At 35.5% G+C, this 25,763-nt stretch overlaps 1 protein-coding gene across 3 annotated transcripts in view; it reads left to right on the forward strand.

Annotated features, from left to right (window-relative positions):
• Positions 1-22,607, forward strand: part of RHOBTB3 (Rho related BTB domain containing 3) — a 77,901-nt gene extending 55,294 nt beyond the window's left edge. For 2 of the 3 annotated variants that reach the window (XM_034440708.3, XM_087885900.1), the window contains 9 exons: positions 2,773-2,924; positions 7,137-7,248; positions 9,046-9,411; positions 11,867-11,979; positions 13,674-13,794; positions 16,684-16,857; positions 17,561-17,727; positions 18,829-18,925; positions 19,785-22,607. In XM_034440708.3, coding sequence (XP_034296599.2) covers positions 2,773-2,924; positions 7,137-7,248; positions 9,046-9,411; positions 11,867-11,979; positions 13,674-13,794; positions 16,684-16,857; positions 17,561-17,727; positions 18,829-18,925; positions 19,785-19,900 — 1,418 coding nt within the window. In that variant the 3' untranslated portion in view covers positions 19,901-22,607. The remainder of the gene's footprint in view (positions 1-2,772; positions 2,925-7,136; positions 7,249-9,045; positions 9,412-11,866; positions 11,980-13,673; positions 13,795-16,683; positions 16,858-17,560; positions 17,728-18,828; positions 18,926-19,784) is intronic. The other variant, XR_015732160.1, reaches the window with a different exon arrangement.
• Positions 22,608-25,763: the final 3,156 nt, after the last annotated feature.

Below are 25,763 nucleotides of genomic sequence, written 5' to 3' on the forward strand. Positions count from 1 at the left end.
TGTTTGAAGGATTATCAAGTGGAATTCATTTGCAGTTTATTAAACTCAGTGGATACAGAACTAATTTTGAGTGTACTGGGAAGAGGTGTATAATACCATTATAATTTTAAAAAGCATTTAAATTAATCTTAAGTCTTAGTAATTTTATGGATACAAATACACACATGAATAATTGCTTGTTCACTTGTAAGAATATCTTTTTTCCAGAGATTATTTATTCAGTCTGCAAGGCTTATTGACTGCCTAGCAATAAATATTGAATACTCTTGTAATATTATATTAATCACAATACCTTTGCTGAGTGATAGCTTTCAGTTCCGAATTCACCTTATTGTGTTCGATAGCCTATTCACTTAGGACTATAATTCATACTTGAAAGTTTGCATTAGCTGAACATTTAAATGAAAAAGGATGCTTATTTCTGTGTGATAAAGATAATCTTTCAGTAAAATGAATTGTGTTTTTTTTAAAAAAGAAGCAAGAACTGTCAATAAACCAGTGGAATATATGTTGCATGTATTGATACATAGGTATTTTTATGTTGTTATTCTTTAGGTTATAATCCTGTTTGAGAGTGAATTTAATTGAACAAGAAGTGTTTACTTCTGAAAAGTCAGTCAGTCAGTCAGTCCGTCCTCTCTCTCTCTCTCTCTCTCTCTCTCTCTCTCTCTCTCTCTCTCTCTCTCTCTCTCTCTCTCTCTCTCTCTCTCTCTCTCTCTCTCTCTCTCTCTCTCTCTCTATCTATCTATCTATCTCATTTATATGACTGCCCATTCCACAAGAATGACTCTGGGCTATGTACAATTAGTTAAAACAAATACATAAAAAAAATTATTATTGAAAGTATAAAACACTCATCATTAAAAAAACACACTGCACAGGAGAAAGTGAATCACCCACAGTGATAGAGCTATCATAAGATTTCGTTTCCTGAGACCCCAGTCCTATTGACAGAGGTGCCATGGTAGAGAAGCTCACCAAGCATAAGTCCCTTGTGGATGGAACCTGCAGTATGCTTTCTATCAGACCCGATAGGTTGGGCAGGTATACATTTAAAGAGGCAGTCCGTCAGGTAACCCAAACCCTGCCATGAAGGGCTTTAAAGGTTAAAACCAACATTGTGAATTGGACTGGAAGCAAACTGGCAACCAATGTAACTCACAGAGCATAAGAGTGTACTTTTCTAATAACATACACAACTGCGTGCACCACTGCATTTTGCATTCGTTGAAACTTCTAGATATTCTTTAAGGGAAGCCCCATTCATAGGATCATATTCATAGGCTTGGATCTGGAAAGAACCTTGTGTAAGCAATAAAATGTTTTCATGCACACAAAGTCTCATTGAGTCAGGTTTCCAGTACTCCCTATAGCCTTTGTGTTCCTTCAGCCAATTGGAGAGTGAGGAGAGAACCATCTAAAAGCAAGTTTCAGATGTCTTGTGCCATCAAGTAACTTAATGCATAAATGCTCACTATCTTGACTTGTTTCCAGTAATAACTTCCAAAGACATCCTTGTAATTTCTTTAATCCCATCCATAAACCTTTTCAGCTATCTCTTCCTTCTTCTGTCAGCCTGGCCAAACATAATAATTTTTTTGAGCAATTATCCACTCACATCGCATGTTAAAGTATGTGGTTTCCACTTATTGCTTATCAGCTCAAGAGAACAGTCTTTATAGCATTTGGTCTGGGATCGATTACTTCTTTCTTGCAGTTTATCAGTATGTTTCTACAGAATTATAATTCAAAGATGCCTCATTTTTTTTCACTCTTTCTCAAAAACCAGCTTTTAATAATCTGAAAGTAATCCCTTGGGAAAAGATAATAAATAGATATTTCTTTGGTTTTAATTTCTGTCTTCCTTGTTTTTTTTAAAAAAAATATTGTGATTTTGTGGTTGGAACCTTAAAAGAGCACCAATGACTGAGGGGTCATTGGTGCTTTCTGGACTTGGTTGTTTTCTTGTACGTTTCATTACCAAACTAGCTAACATCATCTGTGTTAGTAAGGAGTTGTCTCACTCCTTACTGGCAACTGATGATGTTATCTCCTGATCTAGTTTGAAAACAACCAAAGTCAGAGAATACTGAGGACTCCTCATTTCAATCCCAAGCTACAAATATTCTTTGTTTCAGCAGTACGACTCTCTGTGAACTTCTGAGAAGCTTGAGTGTTCCATCCCATATTATTCCCAAAAATCCATAAACTTTTTGGGGAATTATAGAAGGTTCTGAGAAAGAAAACAAAAACTGTTGAAGAAGTGAAATTTTATTTAGCATATTCTAAATATATCTCTTAAAATAGATTCAATTTGTTATAACAATATACAGTATAGTTAAATAATAGCCATGATAGTTTCTCATTAATCGTTTATTTTTTAAATTGTTGCCAAATACAAGTGATTATTATATTCAGTTTGAAGTAATCCAAAAAGGAGACCAAGGAATGAAATTTCAGTCTCTTACCAAAAAAAGTTTTTTTTCCCTACAGTACAAGAACAGTAATTTTGGTATAGTAAATCATATTTGTATTCAGGTGGGAAGCAATTCAGCATCATAGAAAACTTAGATGCAATTGTTTTTCAGATAAATCTAAGTAGCATGAAGAATTTTAAAGATATATAGAGAAAAATAATATTTAATAATATTTCAAGTTAAAATAATTGTATAATTCTTGTCCAAGTCTGGTTCTTAGGGGTATAATACTCCATGGTTTAATGCATAACTAACATGGTAGAGTTTAGAATCACTGAATTGTTTGTTTTCACAGAAGTCCCCTGCACTTGTCCTTTGTGTATCTCAGACAGAGGTAGCTGTGTTACAGCTTCTGAAGGAATTCAACTTGCTAAAGAACTAGGAGCCACTTACTTGGAACTGCATAGCCTCAATGATTTTTACATAGGAAAATATTTTGGTGGGGTGGTAAGTATAATAGGTTAAGATGCAAAGTCTTTGACTTTTTTTTCTTTTGAGTTTGCAAAATTCAGGTCAGATGTTAGTGGGAACAAATGTGAAACTATGTGACACAAAATCAGGGCCCATGCTTTGATAAGTCAGTCTTCTGCAAATTGGCATCCTCCAGTTAAATTTTGATTGAAACTTTCAATTCTCAGCCAATATTTTTGCTGAAAAGTGCAATCCTACTACCTCAGAAGGTCGGGAGAACTGATTTAAAATTTTATTATCTCGGTATATGTAGTCCAAACTATTTTTATAACTGTAAATTGTGCAATGAAAATATGATTAGTATTGTTTTCTCATTCCACGCAGTATCTTAAAGAAAGAGGGAGTGATAGTCATATGACAGAAATCAGTGTAGACATTCTGGTTTCTGGTTTCTGGTTTATTAAATTTGTATACCGCCCTTCTCCTGAAGGACTCAGGGCAGTGAACAGCCAAGATAAAAATACATGCAATATAAAAATTAAAATAAATTAAAACAGAATTAAATCAAATTGGCTTCCCAAAATTTAAGACCCTTTCCCATAAAATAACCCATTAAAATTTTAAGCCAGCCCGGCTTGCTGAAATAGGAATGTCTTCAAAGCTCGAAGGAAAGTACGGAGGTCCGGGATCAGTCGTATTCCTGGGGATAGCTTGTTCCAGAGGGCGGGTGCCCCCACAGAGAAGGCTCTCCCTCTGGGGGTCGTCAGTTGACATTGCTTGGCCGACGGCACCCTGAGGAGACCTTCTGTGGGAGCGGATTGGCCGGTGGGAGGTTATTGGTGGCAGAAGGTGGTCTTGTAAATACCCGGGCCCTAAGCCATGGAGCACTTTAAAGATGAGAACCAATACCTTGAGGCGCACCCGGAAGACCACCGGGAGCCAGTGCAGCTCGCGCAGGAGAGGTGTTACATGGGAGCGCCATGTCACCCCCATAATAACCCACACGGCTGCATTCTGGACCAGCTGGAGCCTCCGGGTGCTCCTCAAGGGGAGCCCCATGAAAGAGCATTGCAGTAGTCCAGGCGAGAGGTGACGAGGGCATGAGTGACCGTGCATAAATTGTCCCAATCCAGAAAGGGACGCAACTGGCGTATCAGGCGAACCTGATAGAAAGCCCCCCTGGCCACGGCCGTCATGTGCTCTTCTAAAGGCAGCTGTGCATCCAGGAGGACGCCCAAGTTATGAGCCCTCTCCGTGGGGGCCAATGACTCACCCCCAATAGCCAGCGATGGCACCAGCTGGCTATATTGGGACGCCGGCAGCCACAGCCACTTGGTCTTGGAGGGGCAGAGTCAGAGCCTGTTCCTCCCCATCCAGACCCGCACGGCCTCCAGGCACCGGGACATCACTTCAAGGGCATCGTTGGGGTGGTCTGGGGTGGAGATGTACAGCTGAGTATCATCAGCGTACAGATGTCACCGCACCCCAAATCCACGGATCATCTCACCCAGCAGTTTCACATAAATGTTGAACAGGAGAAGCGAGAGGACCGACCCTTGCGGTACCCCACAAACAAGGTGCCTCGAGGTTGACCTCTGCCCCCCAGCCAACACGGGCTGTGACCGGTCGGAAAGATAAGAGGAGAACTACCGTAGAACGGTGCCTTCCACTCCCAACCCCTCCAACCGGCGCAGCATGATACCATGGTTGATGGTATCAAAAGCCGCTGAGAGATCTAATAGAACCAGGACAGAGGAACAACCCCTGTCCCAAGCCCTCCAGAGATTATCGACCAACGCGACCAATGCCGTTTCTGTGCTGTACCCAGGCCTGAAGCCGGACTGGAACGGATCCAGATAGACAGTTTCATCCAGGTACTGTGGGAGCTGTTGCGCCACCACACTCTTGACGTTGGAGACAGGACGATAATTTGCCAAAACAGCCGGATCCAGAGAAGGCTTTTTGAGGAGGGGCCTCACCACCGCCTCTTTCAAGGCGGGAGGTAAGAAGCCCTCACTCAAAGAAGCGTTTATAATCCTCTGGAGCCAGCCTCGTGTAATCTCCCGGGTAGCCAGCACCAGCCAGGAGGGACATGGGTCCAATAAGCATGTGGTTGCGTTCAACCTCCCCAGCATCCTGTCCACATCCTCGGGAGTCACAGGATCAAACTCCTCCCAGATAACAGTCTCAAGACCTGCCTCAGACACCCCGCCTGAACCCACCCAGTCAGAATCCAAGCCGTCCCGAATTTGAGCGATTTTATCGTGCAGATAACACGCAAAATCCTCAGCACGCCCTTGCAAGGGGTCTTCCCACACTCCCAGATGGAGAAGGGAGCGGGTCACCCTAAACAGGGCGGCTGGGCGATTATCTACCGATGCGATAAGAGCGGAAAAGTAGTTACACTTCGCCGCTTTTATCGCCACTAAGTAGGTCTTGATATAAGACCTCACTAGTGCTCGCCATGATATAAGACCTCACTAGTTGTAGCCATGATTGTTATATTTAATATTCTAAAATACATTTTTAAAAGAATAGCATGAGGTACTTAAAAATCTAATGACCTGAAGTTTCTATTCTAGATCAGTGCCATCACATCATGTGGGGTCTACAGGGAAGACAGCTAATTCATTTCTATTAATAAATCCAGTTGATCATTGGTTAAATCAATATTAGACATTGTAATTTAATCACCATTAAATTAATTTGACTTAGATGAGATATACTCAGTCATGCAATAAATGACATTTACAAATGAATTAGTGTCTTAAAAACATAAACAATAGTCCTCAAATTATTTCTGAGAAATAATATGTGCTGCTAGTAGTAGAATCACCAATCTTAATCTGAATGTAAATTGATTTTTTCTAATTAAAATGTTTTCAAATATAAGCCATTATAGCAATAGCAATATCACTTAGACTTATATACTTCTTCATAGTGCTGTACAGCACTCTCTAAGCAGTTTACAATGTCACCATATTGCCCTCAACAATCTGGGTTCTCATTTTACCAACCTTGGAAGGATGGAAGGCTGGGTCAAGCTTGAGCTGATCTAACTCCAGACTGTGGGCAGAGTTTGCCTGCAGTACTGCATTCTAACCACTATGCCACCAACTTTGTTGATTCAGCTACTTTAAAAAAGGACTTCAATGGGTATGAAGTTTTTCACATCAAAAACAGGATAATCAATAAGCTAGAATAATGAAAGTTATTCTAGATATATTCCTCAAACTATTTTTTTTAAAAAGTACAGGGGATCATCACTTGTAAAGTGTGCTAATTATATTTTTCTGTAAACACATAGTATCTCTCATTTATAAAAAAAATAATTGTAACATTTCTAAGTGCTGGTAAAATAAAAATGAAATGGTTTTTACTGCCACTTTTTAAATACATATCTCTTATATAATGTCATTAACTATTATTACATTTATATCTCACACAAAAATTCTGGGAAGTAGTAAATATTATTTGTGAAAACTTGTACTCTGAGGATAACCATATTAATACCCCACTTCCACTAATTTTGGTGTTATCTTTCTTTACAGATCACAATAGTTACCGTAATTATTCCTAGTTCTGCCACAAGACTAAAGCAATACTAAATATAGATTTCATGACACATGTGACTTTGGATCATTAGCTCATACAAAATTTTTTATATATCTTTTATAAAATTATAATTTTATAATTTACATAAATTTCTTATTTTGTTATGATGAGCTTTTACTATTTTATTATGGTGGTCTTAGAAAGTGGTGTTATTAAATCTGGAAGAAAAATGTAGACCTTATACCACACAGTATGCCATTCTGCCTTCCTGTTGCAATGAAAGGTAAGGGCAGCACAGACTGTAATCTCAGGTTAACTGTAATCATTTGCTGTTTGTCTCTTGCTCTCTCAGTGGCAATTCTAGCTGGGCATTTATGTGATTTCCCAGAAAATGGTCCAGGAAGCAGGATGTTTACACTATAAAAAAGTAGTTTCTAACACTTCTAGTACTCTACAGTTAGCTGCATTTTTGTTTCAAATATGTAATCTCATTAGATTACTTTCTGCTGGTTTTAGTGAGAATTAAACAGTTTTTAAGCAGGATTACAAACTATTTATATCCAAAGTATTTAGGAAAATTTAGATTAACAACAACAGTAATAATTAGAAATACTTGGGTGACACTGATCAATTGCATCTTCTTAAATAAGTTTGATTACAAAATTTAGTGATACATGTTTTGTTTGATTTTAGCTGGAATATTTTATGATACAAAGCTTGAATCAGAAATCATCTGAAAAAATGAAGAAAAGGAAGAAAAGCCATAAATGTCATGGAGTTAAGCCACCTCAGCTTGATCAGCCAGGTGCCTTCCAATATCTGTTGCAGTGGATTGTATAAAGTTGTAATTTGCAGAGCTCATGAAATTAGAATTTAAAAGTGTATTTCCTAATGGAATCTCCAACCTCTCTGGGCCAGAGAACATTTGGAAATATGATAGGGTATCATGGACAATGCAGCATTACGAAATGACTTTCATCAGAGGAGCTCATTCTTAAAATAATTGCCACCATGAATATAATTTCCCATAAAATATCATATTCACCAAAACAACAAGTTGTAAATTGAGGATTACCTATAGGGTTTGTCCTTTCCTTCTTTTTTTCTTGAAGATGGGCAGGAATGCTTTAAAATAAAATGCTTGACTCTAGTCACATACCATCCTTATTCTATGGTTTATAATTCCAGAAGCATTCAGAAGAATAAAATTGGATGGAAACTAGAACATCCATTTGAATGTTTTTTTCCCCTTTAAAATAATAGTATTGTCCAGAATCTTTATCAGTGTGTGGATATTTCTGTCTGGATTTGGGCATGTTTCCCATTAATTACATAGGGCATAATGTTCTCTGATTATATAAAATATAGGAAGAAGTTGATGTAGAATTTTTAATAGTGACCTTTCAGGTCTAGATAATGCTGACAGTAATTTAGTATAATGTAAAGTGTCGGTGAATTATGAGCAGATAATTATTAGTTTATGTTTCATTTCCCAATATAAATTGGACATTTGAAAATGCTCTTTATTTTTTTAGGATAAGCATAGAGTGTCTGATTACAAAATTGCAAAAACAATATGGTATCGTGAAATATATGTCATTTTCTGTCACTCATCTCAATTTTAAAGAATCCAGTACAGGCAGTTGCCAGGACTGACTTGAAAGTCTATGGAGATTCTCAGTCACCCAGGCCATGGTTGTCCCAAAGGTGCTTTTTCAAAAAACAGCTGGACTTTGTTTTTCCTTGAAGATGTTTCGCTTCTCCTCCAGAAAGAAGTTTCCTTCTTGGATGAGAACCAAAATGTCTTCAACGAAAAACAAAGTCCAGTTGTCTTTTGAAAAAGCACCTTTGGGATGACTGACTTGAGAGCACAAAGACTGACTTGAAGGCACCAAAAAAAGAGGAGATATTATCTGATTTTTATGTCCAAAGTCTTATCTAGAATGGGATTGGTACAAAGAAGTGGTCTTAGATCTTTCCTTTCGTGCAGGATTGAGCAATCCTTTTGTGCCTAGTAGCAGCATAGATTATAATGGGTGAAATAATGAGGCAAACTGAGCAGAATCTAAGAATAAGTCTTTCTTAATTAATGGTTTCTTATAATAAACCATTAATTCAGATATTTTGAAATAATTCATAATTCTTCCATGTTTGAAATTATGAAACTTGTTGAAATAATATTTCATATTATGAAATACTATTTCAACAAATCATGTAGTTTTATATATTTTTATAGCCTGGATATTCCAGGCCTCCTATTTAGGAGCAGAATTGTCTTACTAAAAAAAATCCTCATAAAGCTCTTTTTTATGAGACAAACTAAATTGTGAAACAGACAGCCACATTTTAACTTAGTGTTTATACCGTATGAAAGCAGCCAGTCTGGTGCACTGCAAATATGTAAAATGTGGAGGTAGACAAATGATAAAAGCAGTCACCATGTTTCAAGACAAGACAATCCATGTGGTTTATCATATTTTATGTGGGAAAGAGCAGAGTTTCAACTGTGATAATTTTATGAATAATGATTTTATGATTTTATTTATATTCATGAATTCTTTTTTAATATATGCTCGCTCTCTCTCTCTCTTTTTTTTTTTAGAAAAAATGCCTATCTTAAAAGGCGAAGCCTCACATTATGATTCTGATTTACATAACTTGTTGTTCTGCTGCCAGTGTGTTGATGTGATATTTTACTCTGAAGACTTGAAGGAGGTAGCAAAAGCACACAGGATTGTTTTATGCTCTATTAGCCATGTCTTCATGTTGCTTTTTAATGTGAAGAGCCCAACTGACATTCAGGATTCTTCTATCATTAGAACTGCTCAGTCTCTCTTTGCAGCCACTCAGGAAACTCTGTTTCCCATATTAAAACATGGCACATCATGTGGTTCACCAGTAAGAGTCATTGTTAAAGACTCATTCTTCTGCTCTTGTTTGACAGATATTCTGCACTTCATTTATTCAGGTATCCTCTCACAATAGTTCCAGCTGTTTATTGTCTGTTAACAAAGAAGAGGTTACTTACTGCGAGGAGAGTACATATTATTTTATTAATATGGAAGCCTATGCATTTTGAGTTAGCCTATACTTTGGCAGTATCCTGTCAGAATACAAGTGGAGACGTGTACGTAGCCTACCAAACTATTCCAGAGAAGTCCAATTAAAAAAGGAAATAGTAGGTATGCTGTGCCCTGATATTCATATAAAAAGCTTCTTTACCATAGGGTTGTTTCTGTAAGCACATAAATCTCCCACCAACTTCCACTTACATGCTTATTAGATTTATTCCCTAAATTGGGAGCCCATGTTTCCAAGAGGTCTGTGTATGCATCAGAAGAAGAGTATGGAAATACAAAAGACTATGATACTGAAGATATCTGGATGAACATGTGAGGATATGTTTTTTTCAATGTAAGCTGCTACAAAACAAAAATGTTTTCTCTCTACTGCTGTATCCAGAAAGGATGTTTATAAACATGTGGGACCACAGCCATTTGAATGCCGGTCATATTATAGAGGACTTTCAGCTGACTTTGAAGAATATCTATAGTGTTTTCTATTTTCTTTGATCATTTAAAAGTTAGTAGGCAATCCATAACCCATTGGGCCATCGTAGAGATATTTCCTTACCAGATTCCTTAATGCCTTCAACAATGGCAGACGTTCTAATGTCTGAACAGTTCTTAAAAATTCAGGGAGCTATTCAGAGATGTATCTGCCTTGAAAGTATCTCATGTTGAACTGTATAGCACACAATGAAACACAAGAAGTTGACCACAGGAAATATTTTATGACATTTTGTATTATGTGATAAAATATTTTTTTCTCGTTTTATGTCATAAAGTGTTTTATAAAATTTGTCGTGGGTGCATCAAGGATTCTGGAAGTTATCCCATTTGAGATACTTTGGTTAAAGGAATTTTGCTCATTGGTCATTGTTTCAGAGATATTTCTTTACCTAAACAGAGAAGCAGAATGATGAAGGACAAAATCCTAGTATAGCAAAAGTAGTCAGCTGAAGGAACTTCTATGGCAGGATTCTGTCTGGCCGGAAAACAAGTTTTGACTTATTTCCAGCTTAGCTGCAATATAAGAAAGTGATAGGAAATTCATTTGGGGCTGGGGTTTAGAAAAATTGTAGTTCTAGGTTCCAATTGGAAACAACCTGTGTCACCCCTTTTCCTGGACCCTGAGTTATTTTTTCAGTTATTTAATGTGGAGTCCTGGTAGAAACAGAATTAAAATAAAAAACATTGAGCACAGGAGTCCTATTCACAGCAGAAACTAAATATAACTAGATTACATTTAGATACTTCAGTTTAAAACTGTTATTACTAAAGCACAGAATGTTCTAAAAACATAGTCCTTGTCCAGTTTTCTACTTTTCTGAGGCTTGGGAAGATTCTATGGCAGCTGGAAAAATTCCTATATAGAGATAAACCACATTTATGCACCATTTATTTATTTATTGTCATATTTAGATGCCGCCCTTCTCCTGAAGGACTCGGGGCCGCTCACAAAATAAGCAATCCAACAATAAATAGAATGAAAGTGGTACAATCCAATTTAAAACCCCACATCCCCAGATTAAAATACACGGCAGATCAGGGAATTTGTTGAAAAAGCCATGTCTTTAGGTCATTCAAAAGAAACAACAAAAAATAGAAGAAGCAAACAAAAGGATCAGCATACATCTTCTCTAGCTACCACCATCCAGATAACCCGGGATTAACCCCAGGCAAACACTCAAGCAGAAAACAATACATGAACTATTAACAAAAATACAGGTAGTTCGTTTAGTGACCTTTTGAAGTTATAGTGGCACTGAAAAAGTGACATGATTGTTTTTTCACATTTACAACTATTGCAGCATTCCCATGGTCGTGGTCAACATTCAGAGGCTTGGCAACTGACTCATGTTTATGACAACTGTAATATTCTGGGATCATGTGATTATCTTCTGTGATCTTCTGACAAGCAAAGTCAATAGGGAAGCCAGATTCACTTAGCAACCATGTTAGTAACTTAGAGTAGAGGTGAAGGCTTTTGTTTTCCTCCCCTCCCCCCCCCCCAGTAAAAGATTTGCAAACAGCCAAGAGAAAGAAATGATGTTTTCCTCCTATTATGAGCATCTGAATTGGCAGAAAAGAAGATAATTGCTGCTTCTGAATAAAATGATGGCAGTGTGGCAGTGCCCTCAGTCACAATATCAGTGAGATTTCTATGGCTGAATGAGTAAAATTTGTCTTTTATTAGATGCAGTGACAATGCAGTGGAATCTATAAAAATTAAATACTGTTTGCAACAGAGCTGCAATAATTAAGGGAGATCATACACACATCAGATTGGTAATAAAGATACCTTGTGCTAAAAGTGATGTCCTGTATGCCATTTTAAAAGTACTTGTTTCATATCTTTAGGTGCTTTCCAATGGGACCTATTGGAAGAGCACATTAAAAAGAAACTGAAGAATCTTGGGGATGTTGAGCTTGTTCTTGAGAGAGTAAAATGTATCTTGAAAATTCCAGGAAAGGCAAGTTGATATCTTATTTTTATTATAAGAAAAGATATAAAGAGATTTTTATTCTTCAAAAGTGAGGCTTATATTTATTTAGAAAAAGTATTAGCATTTTTAATAAGAGAGCACTGTTAAGATTCTTAAAAGCAAATTAAAAGTTTTCAGATTTGCATAGATAATGGTAAACAGGTACTTTGTTTAATGGGGAGAAGCATTTGCTTGATAAGGATCATTTATTCTGGTTATTGAATACTGGAAATAGAAGTATAAATCCATAGAGCTTTTGCAACTTCATTCATGTTACCTTAATGTGAAAAGGAAAGAATATGAATTTTTGAAATAAACATAAGTACAGAGATGACTGAAGATATTGGTATCACTCCACTTTTCCTCAAATAATTCCAGTTTTCTGTGAAGTAAGTTGAGACTAATACAAATGGCATCCTCCTTTCTTTATCCCACAGTCAGTAGAACAGACGCTTTTGATATATAAGTTAATATATTTTTGTAAATAATAAAACCAATTAAAATAGTTTGGATAGAATTATTGATACATTTAACCTAATATTTTGTGGCATACTCTTTTGAGGAAATCTGATGTTATTAATATTAATATATTAGTAACAATATGTTAAGCCATACATCAAAACTGTTCTATGGACTATGGAATACAACATAATAAGAGAAAAAAAATCTGAAAAATGAAATATAAATTCGGTTGAATAAAATACTGAACAAAGTAAGGTGGGATGAGATTGTAAACACGTTTGTCATTGTCACTAAAAATTATAACTTGGTTTGAGAGAAAAAGAGAGAATTGTGTTGTTTGAAAAAGTGGAAAACTCCAATTAAAACATGGGTATTATAACTAAATTCTTCCCTATAAGCCAAATTCTTCTGTTTTTCATTTTCCAAGGGATCTAGGTTTTTGGAAGAATAACTACACTTTACAGAAATAATACTACTATAGTAAAGACTTTTCTCACAACTGCCTTCCTACAAGTTCCCTTGTGTTATCTTTTTAGGACTTGGGCTCTGCTTGTTTATGGTGTACTAAAGCTTCCTATTGTTAATAATGATTTACACTTTTTTCTTCTCTTGCTTGTATTTCTCAACATTAACTATACCCTTCACCAATTGGTCTCAAGCCTGCTTGTAAATTTCATCACTTCAGTTCGTGCCTTTTTGTATTACATTCCACCCCCGCCCCCCGCCCCCAGCTCTGTGCTCAAGTTTGTTGGCAGCGTTCCTTTGAATTCATAGGGTTCATTGAGTCTGTTTCATTAGCCTCTATGTGTGCTAAGAGTCCAGCATTCAATCATTGTTTTCAGGGACATCTTTTTATGAAGTTAGATTTCCAATTCCCTGGATTTTTATTTAAGAATATGTACAAACACTTTACCTGGTAAGATTCTGCCTATAGCATGCTTTCTCCTTGGAAGGTTGATTCTTACAATAGATATTGTATCATAATTGTCCGCTGAGGTTGTGCCTCCCATGGTTTACAGACAAAAATATGATAGTAGAAAAGTTATTAAGGAAGTTCTAGAGAACAAGTGCTATAGAGCTGATATTTATAAAACAGTGAAGTGGAAGGACCAAAGATAAATTTGATTTCATTTGGTATAATAGCAGTAGCATAGGTTGAAATTTTTTTTAAAGCTTAAGTTAAAAAATGCTATGTATTTAACCATCTTTTCATTCTGCAGGTTAACGGTTCACAAAATTATAGAACGTATTTGTCAAAAAGACCGCTACAGTTATGTAACAGCTCTCTCAGACTTTTCTTTAACACAACAGTATTAGCTGATGTCATGTTCAAAATACAAGGTATGGTATAAAGTATCACTGTTTTTTTCATATTTTCTTTAAATAATATAAAATAATGTTAACGTATCTCCTGAACCTTTAAAGCAACATTTTCTTGACTTAGTTAGGAAACAATGTTAATATAAAAATGAGAAAATAATTCTTTCCTTTCAGTAGAGGACCAACTGGGCGATCTTGAGCAAGTCAGACTCTTTCAGTCCTGGAAAGGAAACAATGGTCAACCCCCCCCCCCCCAACCCCAACCCTTGTCAAGGAAACTGAATATTTTATTTATGTATTTATTTATTTATTTTGTCAAGCATGTATAAGATAACAGATATAAACATGATTATGAATATATGAAATGGATACAAATAAATGGTATGCTTATGCATGCCCCTTATTATATATATTATATATATTATTATATATTATTATATAATATAATATATATAATATATATTTATATTAAGCACGCCCCTTATTATATGTGTTCAAAGAAATTATTTTATAGATATCCCTTTATTATGAAAAGAATCCATAACTTAAACTGAAAACAAACAGGTCTTTGAAATGCAGGAACATAATTTGGCAATTTAGACAGCTTGCTTTTAATTAATGTTAATCTTTGGCCATTTTTGGAGGAAGTGGAGAAACAATAGGTGTCATTATTTGTTTCAAAATCCCAAAGAGAAATAAAGTGATATGAACCAGAGTGCCATGGTTCACAAAAACAATGAAAACAATTATTCATTTGTATGTTAAAGAAATTCCTGTTTAAAGAAATTAAAAAGGAATCTCTCTTTTGATATATCTTAAGAATGTGTAAAGAGCAAGGAAGATGATCTTGACAGAAATAGGCAAGAACTGCTGTATAGGCAAATGAGTGTGAAACATTTTTAAGACTTGAGAAGCATGATAAAAAGTGATTCAAGCAGACACCTCCCTGGTTCACTGGAATATAAGAAGTAGGGAGGGGCAATGAGGGAAGAGTCAGCACAATCAGACTTAAAATATTCTATTATTCAATAAAGGTAATTTAGTCTTTCTATGCAGTTGATTCCCTGCTTTGTTCTATCTTGTGGGTCTGAGAGAATGTGGTGCACAAATGAATGAAAACTGCATATTATTTATGATGACTGAATTGTTGGCAAGAAATATATGTGTTACCCAGCTACCCCCTGCATGTATGGGAAGAGTTCTACAGGTGTTTATTCAACCCCCTTCCCCAAACAGGTCATCAGAAAGTACCCCCATTGCGCAAGTCCAAATTCCAAGCTCAGTACAGTAAGAGTCACTGGGCAGCCGAATCCAATGGGCACACACAAAGTCCAGGAAAGCAGTCCATGAGTCAAACAGGTCAGGATACACGGCACGAGCACACAAGGCGCAGAACTGGGCACATCGCTCCAACAACAGCAGTCAAGACCCCAAGGCGGGATTAAGTAGGCAATGCCAGTGCAGCCCTTCAAGTTGCCTCCTCATGAATAGTCTAGCTGACTGACATTGTGCCTGTTTCCTCTCTGCCCTACATGTCCTTGGATCAGGAGGAGGTATGGACTCCACCTTCTCATTGCTAATGAGCAACAACTGTTCCCAGTCCTGCCTGGAGCCTCCAGCTGTGGCTCGCCTTTCTCAGCCTCAGACTGTTGCTGGTCCAATCGACCCAGCTGAGGCTGCACCATCAAGCTAGAATTCTCTGAGCTCCAATCCTGACCAATACTCGGTTCCATGCCTTTCTCTGCACACTCAAACTCACCTCCTCCTCTGAACTGACATCTGGAGAGCAGTCCAGGGGCAGATTCATGACAATATATTAGTTCCAAAATCATTATAATGATAAGGTTCAGCTGAATATGTGAGATGATAATTGGGTGTACTTTTATATGATATGCAAAATATTGTTCTGACCTTGATGAATAAATGATGATGGCACTTAAGGAGTCATTAGTGAATACCATGCTTATAGATAAATACCTTGCCAGAATATATTACTGCAGAATAATGCATTAAAAAATAGGAAATGTTGAAAGGGTTTTTTTCTTAACAGTAGATCAAATGTCAAAATGCTTTTTGGCAATTTTATTTTCAAAGAAATAGTTTGCTTAATTGGAGCTTTCCATTGCATCTGCAAAATAAATGTCTTTCAGTCTATTCTTTATTTCGTTTTAAAGAAAGAGGTAGAATTTGTGTTGGGCACTGTTGCTGTATTAATGGGAATAGACATTTCCACAGTCAATTTGTTTTTGCAATACAGTACAAATCTCGAACAGGAGTAGTATTATTTAGGAATGGATTTTCAACCCATAGTATAATTTATTTTTAAGTATATTTACTTAAAAAAATTCCACCAAATTGAATAAGAATCACTCAATTAACATGTAGAAGATATTAATTTCATAGATATTAAAGGCAGTTGGAATAGATTCACAAATCAGAATATTTTATGTTAAAAGAGATTGTGGATACAGATTCCATTAAACCTGAATTCCTATATATGTTTACCTAGGATAAATTTACATTGAAATTTACAGTATATGATTGCAGTGTTCATAAAACAATCCAAAATATCCCCTCAAGATGTTTTAGAAATGTAATACCCAGATTTCCCAGTCAGCATAGCATGGGACCTGCCGGCTGGAAATTTGCAGTCCCAAAATAGCTGCAGTCTATGATATTTGGGAAGGCAATTGTATAATAGCATGAATCAAGTTTAATATTTATTCTCATTCTGAGTTGAAATGCGATACTTTTCTTGAAACGTTGATGCTTGAACAGTCTTGCCATTTATAAATATTTTGCAGTAGATACATTTATAATTATTAATTAATAATTGTAAATAATACTCTATTATTTCTTACCATGTCTGCCTCACATGATACTGTTTTCATCCAACCTCTTTCTTTGTAGGTGCTACAGTACCAGCTCACAAAGCAGTCCTGGTGGCTCGCTGTGAAGTAATGGCTGCTATGTTTAATGGCAACTATATTGAATCAAATAGTTTTTTGGTTCCAGTTTATGGAATTTCCAAAGATACATTTCTATCTTTTTTAGAGTATCTATATACAGACTCCTGTTGTCCAGGTATGCAAATATTAAAATTTAGTTTTGAATAGCATTAAATACTATGATAGTTCCAAAAGGAATCCTTGGACTGAAAGTCTTGACTTTTCAGAGAGCTGTGAATATATTGATTTTTGCATTTGGATATAAATACATTTCAACATGATACTTATTATTACATGATGGTAAAATATCTCAGCAACATATTAACAACAGTAGTCAAAACAGGTGTTTCTTAAAGCTTGATTCTGTTTATTCTAAAATGAGATTCCTAAATTTTTGAATCATTATTAATTGAAATAAAATTAATGGGTTTAAATTTGGTTCATTCACACAGATTCCAATAGACATAAGGAGGCTAAAAGGCATGTATGTTGAATAAAATAGTTTTTATACAACCTGTTTTTATATCAGGAATGATACTTTGTGTTTATTAATTTGCAAGTGACTTTGATGTATGTTTTTGGGTATGAATAAGTGAACGCAACATATTTAAACATGCGTTGCGTTCATCCTTGGCGTAGCCACTTTGAAGAGATGCAATGAAGGTCTATTTCACAGATATCAAATCTCAAGTGTTCTTACAATAGATTATATTTAGTGGCAGAGTGTTTAAAAAAAACTAATTCTGAATCAGTAGTATAGGAATTACAAAATAATACGATGTTTAAACCGGTATATAATTATTACATCAGTTTTAATCTGGGTTTGATATTTTAATCAGCCAGCATTCTGCAAGCCATGTCACTTTTAATATGTGCTGAGATGTACCAGGTTTCAAGGCTCCAGCACATCTGTGAGCTTTATATAATTACACAACTCCAGAGCATGCCTAGTAGAGAATTAACATCTACGAGCCTGAGTGTGGTCAGCTTGCTTCAAAAAGCAAAAGTAAGTACTCACTCCCTGTTGATATATTGTTTATCTGTATCTTTTCTGTAGTTAACAAAGGCTGATTCATTTTGAAAGTAAAGATCGTTTTTATATAATGGAATACATACCACTTGCAGATTGCTCAATATTAAACTGCAGTTTTTCCTTATTAAAAAACCTGATATGTGGAAAGACATCAATTCTAAAACTAATTTGAGGTTCTTTTCATAATGCTACATTATTTCTCATGCAAATTACTGTCTTGTATGGTTTCTTCTATCACATTTACTGTGTAGACTGTTAATGCCAGCAGTTAGTGATATAAAATTTCAAGCAACCAAAAACACGTTTTCTGGGTAATCTGAAAAAATTGAAATGTATAAAGCAATTATTTTTAAATCAGATATAAGCAGATACAGTATCATCTTGTAACTTTACAGAATGCATTATGCATATAGTGGTTTGGTCATAAAAACACAAAAATACATTGACATACTGTATAAAGTTGAAAAGTATAAACATTGAAATATAATTAAACATGCCTTAATTGAGTTTAATTGAAATATTTTACATTTCTAGTACAATAGAGTTACATGCTACAAAATTCTAAGAAAGATGGCATGCCTTCATTTCTGTCTGTTTAGGAGTAGCAGACAGAGAAAACACTGAAAATGGAAGAAACCAAAAAAATTGCAATAAAGTTTTATATTCTATATTTTATCCCAACTGTAGAAAATATAGAAAGCTTTAATTCAAAAGCTTTCTAATTTAATTTGATGAAAGGTAGAGAGAAACAAAAGCTTAAAATGCAAATGTGACTATATGAAACGCTGCTTAAATAGTCCCATTTTTTTAAAAAACCCAGAACTATCTACTCACATTTGTGTGCTGTCAAACTGCCAGATGGGTAGGAGCTGGGGCAAGAATGGGAGATCATCCCATCAGCGTCACATGGTACTTGGATATCAAATTGCATATATTCTGGTCAACAGCCTAGTATCTTAACCATTAGACCATCACTATTTTTCTACAAATTAAATATTTATTCTAGTTACTGTATTTGACCCAAACTCCTTGCTATAGTACCAATACTCTTTTATTTTTAAATCTTTTTTCCAGTTTCATAACTCGGATTGTCTTTCAAATTGGCTGCTTCATTTTATTGCTTCTAATTACTTAATCTTCAGTCAGAAACCTGAGTTTGAAGATCTTTCAGGTAACTGACAACTTGTTTCCTAAATAACTTGATGTTATTTAAAAGAGACAAATTATGTTGTTTTCCATATCAAATGGATGTATAAATTGATATTCTTTAGCAAGAGGGTAGGATTCTGTCTTGTCACCAATTTTAAATTGAGTGTCTTTCTACATTTAGTTAAATGTAGAAAGGAGGCTTGCTCTGCAAATACTGCATGAAACAATTTCTTGGATACTTAAGATTTACAAATCTTTCCAAAATTGTCAAAGGTTGCAGGGGTGACTCCAAAAAGCTTGTTAAGGGGGAAAATAACTTTAAGGGATTAAAGAAACTCAGGCCAAAAACAACGGTCGCTCATGCCCTAGTCATCTCATGATTGGACTATTGCAACACATTCTGCATGGAGTTCCCCTTGGTGATAATCTGGAAGCTACCGCTGGTTCAAGAGGCAGGGCACAAGCAATATTGAACACTAATATTAATAATTTATTAAATATGTATGCTGCCTGCCTCTCATGCCCATGTGTCATAGCTGGTACATGAGCTGCATTGGTTACCAGTCAGCTTCTGGGTGCAATTCAAGGTTAGTCATTAAAATCCTTCATGGTATAGGGCCTTGATTATTTGCAGTATCACCTGTCACAATTGCTTTTACTCATCCCAATACCGTCAGGCTGAGTGGGTGCACTCCAGGTCCCTTCAGTTAAATGTTGTCATCTTGTCAGACTGAGGAAACATCAGTCATACTTTGATAAGGTAAACCACACTGATTTCTGGCTTATAAAGAAAAATGTCTTAGACTTTTAGACTTATTAGGCTGAATAAGCAACCTTCTAGTACTAAAAAGATATACAATACTTTGCTTTTTTTTCCTCAGTGGAGGAACGCAATTTCATAGAGATGCACAGATGGCCTTCTAGTATGTACCTGAGACAGCTTGCGGAGTACAGAAACTACATTCATTCTCGGAAATGTCATTGTCTAATAATGTAAAATAAAAAAATGATCTTTATTTATGAATGATTGAAAGCTGTGCTTCAGAAATCTTACAACTGAAATTTGATATTTAGCTAAAATGTTGCACTTGCTAATGAATAACTATGGTACTGTTTAAAAGCATGTGAAACATATTGTAACATATGTATTTACTAAGATGAATTTCAGTTGTATTGTAGGTCCGATTCTATACTATTTTAAATTTTTAGAGGAATATGTACTAATTTGAAATATTTGTTAGCCTATTATGTATCTAGGATTCCAGGAGCTTGAAGGAGAGATTCTGCATTCATTACTCACTTTTTTAAGCTATTTCCTTTGAAGATTTTAGTTAGTTAGTTATGAGCTTTTAGAAATTTTATATTTTGTAAAAACACAGAGCTTGTAAAAAGAAGATTCTATTTTGGAATTTAAAATGTACCTCATCCCAATCTGCATCAAATTTCTGAAAAAAAAAAAATAAACTTTCCCCTCACTGAGGAATCTTGTATAGTAAAAAAGTCCCAGTATGGTTTTTCTAGGTATTGTAAAACAAAATTAGGTTTGAAAAATATTTTGATATTGTTTCCTGTATAATTGCATATATATAAAAGTCTTTTCTTAAGTTTCTTTTTTTGCATAAATAACCCATTTACAGTATTCTGACAATAACAATTTTAAATTCTTCCCACCAGGTAGATAATAATTTAACAATCATTTCACAATTTTGAAAAAGTGTGTGTAAATTCAAGCAGTGGCCTGTGTGTGTTTGTATATATTTAATTCATCCCTGAAAGCTGTGCTATAGTTTGTTTCCTATATTTAGTACGTGAGAGGCCAAGGGAAAAAGAAGGAAATATTAAATTTATATACTCTGATCATATGGATCCAGACCTTTTATGCTTTTGGGGCATAAGCACACTAATCCACTGAGTCCTTTCTATAATTCCCTTCTCATTTAACTGAATAATTTAATAAACTCAACTAGGGGCTGTGCTGCATGTCCATTTTCCCCAGACATATTTTATCCATTAAGGCATTCTTGTCAATTTTCCCAGATAGGTCTGCGCTGTATTTAAACAACGGGGCTGATCTGGCCAAGTTTCTGAGGATTTTGTACTTCCCATTTTTGCGTAGGTGCACATTATTACTAAGATTGTAGTATTTTCTATCTTTATATGTGGTTAAGTGTATGTTTTACAACCCACATAGACCTCCACATTGTATCCTCCATATGTACAAAGGTGGCATTAGAATGTCTCAATGGTTAATTGAAGCAACATTTGAATCAGGAACTGTCTGACCCATAGCACACATTTTCAGAGACAATGTGCTGCTTCACCCACATATATTACAATGGCTCTTATAAATAATGTTTTATATAATGTTTTGTATTCTTTTTAAAATGCCAAGTAGGATACTACAACTGATTTATTTCTACTAGTGTATTTTTTTATTAAGGAAACTTAAAAACATTTTCAGCATTTTTGTATGACTGTAAGTTCCATGGAAATAGATACATTAATATCAATTTATAACCCATTCCTTTGCTTTAATTTAAAAATGGTAATATATTTTTAAAAACTAGTATGATAACAATGAAAATTCCCATATAACAATGCCTATTTGTTAATAAGCAATCACAAAGATTCTGTGTACTAAAACAACCATAAATCACAAACTGATTTGGTATTTAATTAATGATTTTATCTATAAATCTAGGCATAATTTTTCAAACGACTCAAATGTTTTAAGGTTATGATTTAGTGAAAATGTTCCTTTTATCTGAAAATTGATAAGTATAATTATGACACATTTCACCTCAAAATATTAACATTCCAATGCAGCAGTAGTAGACAAAGGTAATTATAGATGGCAGTATGAAGCGGAAATATTAATTTTTCTGCAACTTAGAAAAAAATGAGAGTTAAAGAATCCTGTTACAAGCCTATATAGGGACAGAATGGGAAGCCACATATGGAGTACTTTATGTTCATGAATTCTTACACATAGATAGGAATACTGTATTGTTGAACATCTTTGAATTCACCTGCAGATATGCATAGCTAGTAACTAGTAACCTGCAAATCCTTGGATGGCAATGGCATGTTTTGCAAAGTAGCTCATAAAATGACAAGAGTATTCATAGTTTCTTTGGGCTGCACGTGCACTGCACTATAATCTCTTCTCAGATTATGACAGCTATTCATAGTCCTTCAAATTCATAGGATTAAGTTGTAATTTATTATATTTCTTAAACACTTTAATGAACAGTATGTGAAAGATAATCTGCAGCAACGTCTACATTTCTGATAGCATTATATTTATTAATACCCAAGAATTGATAAGTAGTAATCTATATACATCACATATTGAATGCATTCCTTTAAAATCTATTTTTATAAGAAAAGCATTTCTATTTGCACACTGTTACTGTTTTTTAATGAATAAATGTCAATATCAAGCCAGCATGGAAGTTTACAGAGATGCAACCTTAAAATTGCAGTTAAAATTGTTTGTTGAAATTTATCACATGAATGATTGTGGCTTTGCTGCAAAAAAAAGCCCCTTTATTTTGGCATGTGTTGGGTATGTAATAATTTTACAGGTTAACAGGTTCTTAAATTCACAATATTTAATTATGCTATTTAATTCCTTGTAATATGACATTTTTATTAAGTGCTTATTTCATGTGACTATCCATTAAATAGCTGCAGTCCAAACACTTTTTAGGCTGTCTGTATTTGATTTGATCTTAGTATTTAAAGTAGAAAAATTATCACATGTTGTATATGCCTAATTGTAAGTGTTTGCCTGGCAATGCAAAGCTGCAGATTTTGACTAGGAAGATGTATGTCATAATGTGTAGAAAAGTGAATGCAACATCTGGCTGGAAACAGACACAGCAATCTTTCTGAGTTGGAGACTCAGGGCTTCATTTGTTCATAGCCACATCTGAAGCACTGCACAGCCTTATATTTCCATTTTTTAATGCCTTGAAGCCAGTGTTGATTCCTGATCACTGCCTCGACAAGTCCCTGCAGTATTCTTCAGTAAGAGTTCAGAAGCAGCTTGCCATTGCTTCCTACCTTGGGCTAAGAGAGAGTGAGAGCTGTGTTTTTCTTAAAAAATAAAATTCTGTTCATCCAATCCTGACATTGCTCTCAGTTAAAATGAGTTTAGGGATGTCTTTAAAGGAAGATGATAGATGCCCTATTGATACAAATTCCTTTGCATGGATTGAATGGTAGCCTATAAAATTGCATATTTTGTGAACTGTTCTGTCCAGTGATATTAAAACTTAATCATAAAGACAAAAGTTTCATTCAGTCAAACAAGTAAGTGATGAAAAGGCTAACTAACCCATAAGGCAGCGGTTCTCAACCTGGGGGTCGCGACCCCTTTGGGGGTTGAATGGCCATTTCACAGGGGTCGCCAAAGCCCTCTCTCGCCCCTCCCTTCACTCATCCTCACCCTCTGCCTCTGTTGGATCGCCGTTCGCCGTTCGCTTACTCCGCCCACTCCCAATCTATTGCTGCCTCCTGAATCCCAGCTGATGGCTAGAGGGAAACAAACCGTTTAAATTCTTGCGCGGGGCTTCAAAGGGCCACCCTACAGCTGATCAGTGTTAAAATAAAACAAATGAGAAGACCGGTGCCTGCAAAAATAGAAAAAAACAGCCCCTTTCAGCTTCAGCATAGGTTAATTACCATAAGTTGATTTGATCAGCCTCCGGACTCTCAGCTGATTTGCTCTCAGCTGTTTTGCGGAGGGCTCTGTTGCTAGCTGCAAAGAGAGGAGCAGATTTTTCCCCCCCTAGCTATGCTGAAAAAATGAAACTGAAAGTAAAGCAGGGTCTTTGCTGCAAAGTGACAAAATGAAGCAGAGAGAGATTTCTTTTTCTTTTTCCTCACCAAAAAAGGTAGGTGCAAAACTGCAAACAATGGGAAATTTAGGGCAAAAGAGGAGGTTCAAGATTTTAAAACACAAAAGAAAAAAAGCTCTATTTAACTAGGGAATTGTAATAATTGAGATACTATTAATTGTATATTGTGTTGAAAACAGAAATGGTTAAGTTGTGGTTTGGAGGAATATATGGGGGAAATTATTTGGTTTATTATTATTGGTAAATATAATTAATTGATTTGTAAGAAATTGGATTGCATGGAAATAATTGGAATATTCATGTTCATATTGATTGATATACAAAAAAGATAGTTATATAACTAATTGATTTATATTAAAATGTTGAATTTGTATTAAACAACTGTATTACATAATTACGTAATTAACCAATGTGAGGTTGGATATAAAAATAGATGACAATGGGAAGGGGTATAATATAGAATAGAAGGGAAAAATTGAATTTGATTAAGATTAGAGATGAGGATGAAGGGTAATATTGATTTTTTAAAAAAAATAGATGAGGAATAAATATGGCAAAAAGAAAATATAGAAATGGTAAATTTAATTGAAATGACTAAACACTGGTTAAATTTGTGAACCGGCCAAATACTCTGTTCAAAGAAAATATATTGTATGTTTGTATGTGTGTTTCTAATTATTGCTATTTATTCATATTTGTTCTCTTTAAAGAATAAAAGAGAACAAATATGAATAAATAGCAATAATTAGAAACACTAATTAGAAGTTTAACAATTCATTCTTTATCTTAATATCTTTATATTTGTTTGGGGTTGGTTTTCTTCCCTTTCATCTTTTTTATTGTACAGCAATCTTTCTCCTCAAACCTACCATTTTGGCTTCTTCTCCTTCTCCTCCTCTCTTCCTCCCTCTCTTACCCTCACTCCTACTCTAATTTCCCTTCCCTTCCTTCATCCCTCTCTATTGCTGTATCCTTTTATGCATATGGACTACTCAGAGGGCTGAAAAAGTTATTTTTGACTGGTCCTCGCACTTTTGACCAGTCCTCAAACTTACGACTGTAAGTTTTACATTTTACGTTTTTGCCCTATCTTGTCACCATGGTGAAGAGAAGCAGTTGTGAAATGAGTGACACGGTTGTTAAGAATGCTACAATGGGCATGATGACTAGTCATAAGTGCGAAGACCAGTCAAAAGTGCAAGGATCTGTCAGAAATGACTTTTTTCAGCCCTCTGGGTAGTCCTTTTGTGCACATGGACTACTCAGAGGGCTGAAAAAGTTATTTTTGACTGGTCCTCGCACTTTTGACCAGTCCTTGAATTTACGACTGTTCTCACATTTTATGTTTTTTTCCCTATCTTATTACCATGGTGAAGAGAAGCAGTTGTGAAATGAGTGACATGGTTGTTAAGAATGCTGCACGGGCATAAATGTGAAGATGGTCATAAGTGTGAGGACCAGTCAAAAGTGCGAGGATCTGTCAGAAATGACTTTTTTCAGCCCTCTGAGTAGTTCCTATACACATAGCCATGGCCACCCGGTCACATGACCAGCTAGCCGTGCCCACCCAGTCACATGACCTCCAAGCCACGCCCACAAAATAAGCCACGCCCACAGAACCGATAGTAAAAAATTTTAGAACCCACCCCTGGTTGGGGGTCACCACAACATGATGAACTGTATTAATGGGTCGCGGCATTAGGAAGGTTAAGAACCACTGCCGTAAGGTGTAGAGGTAATTTTTGATGTGTCTGGTTGCCTAGCAACCATTCAAAGTTCTGAAGGACAGCCCTGGGGGTATATACGACATGGATTCAAAGTTCTGACCTCCACTTCTCCCAAGGGTCATATGACCACACTTCAGCTTGCATTTATTGCAGTGTCCTGTAATCATGTGGTTTCCCCAAAACCAGCAATTACTTGCAATTTTCTGCAAAACTGGCCCATAAAAAACGTTGGCAGGCTTCATTACAGTTGTAACTGAAGGATTGACTA

Source organism: Pantherophis guttatus, chromosome 2 (assembly GCF_059756535.1).
Source record: "Pantherophis guttatus breed Tessera chromosome 2, ASM5975653v1, whole genome shotgun sequence".
Lineage (NCBI taxonomy): Eukaryota > Metazoa > Chordata > Lepidosauria > Squamata > Colubridae > Pantherophis > Pantherophis guttatus.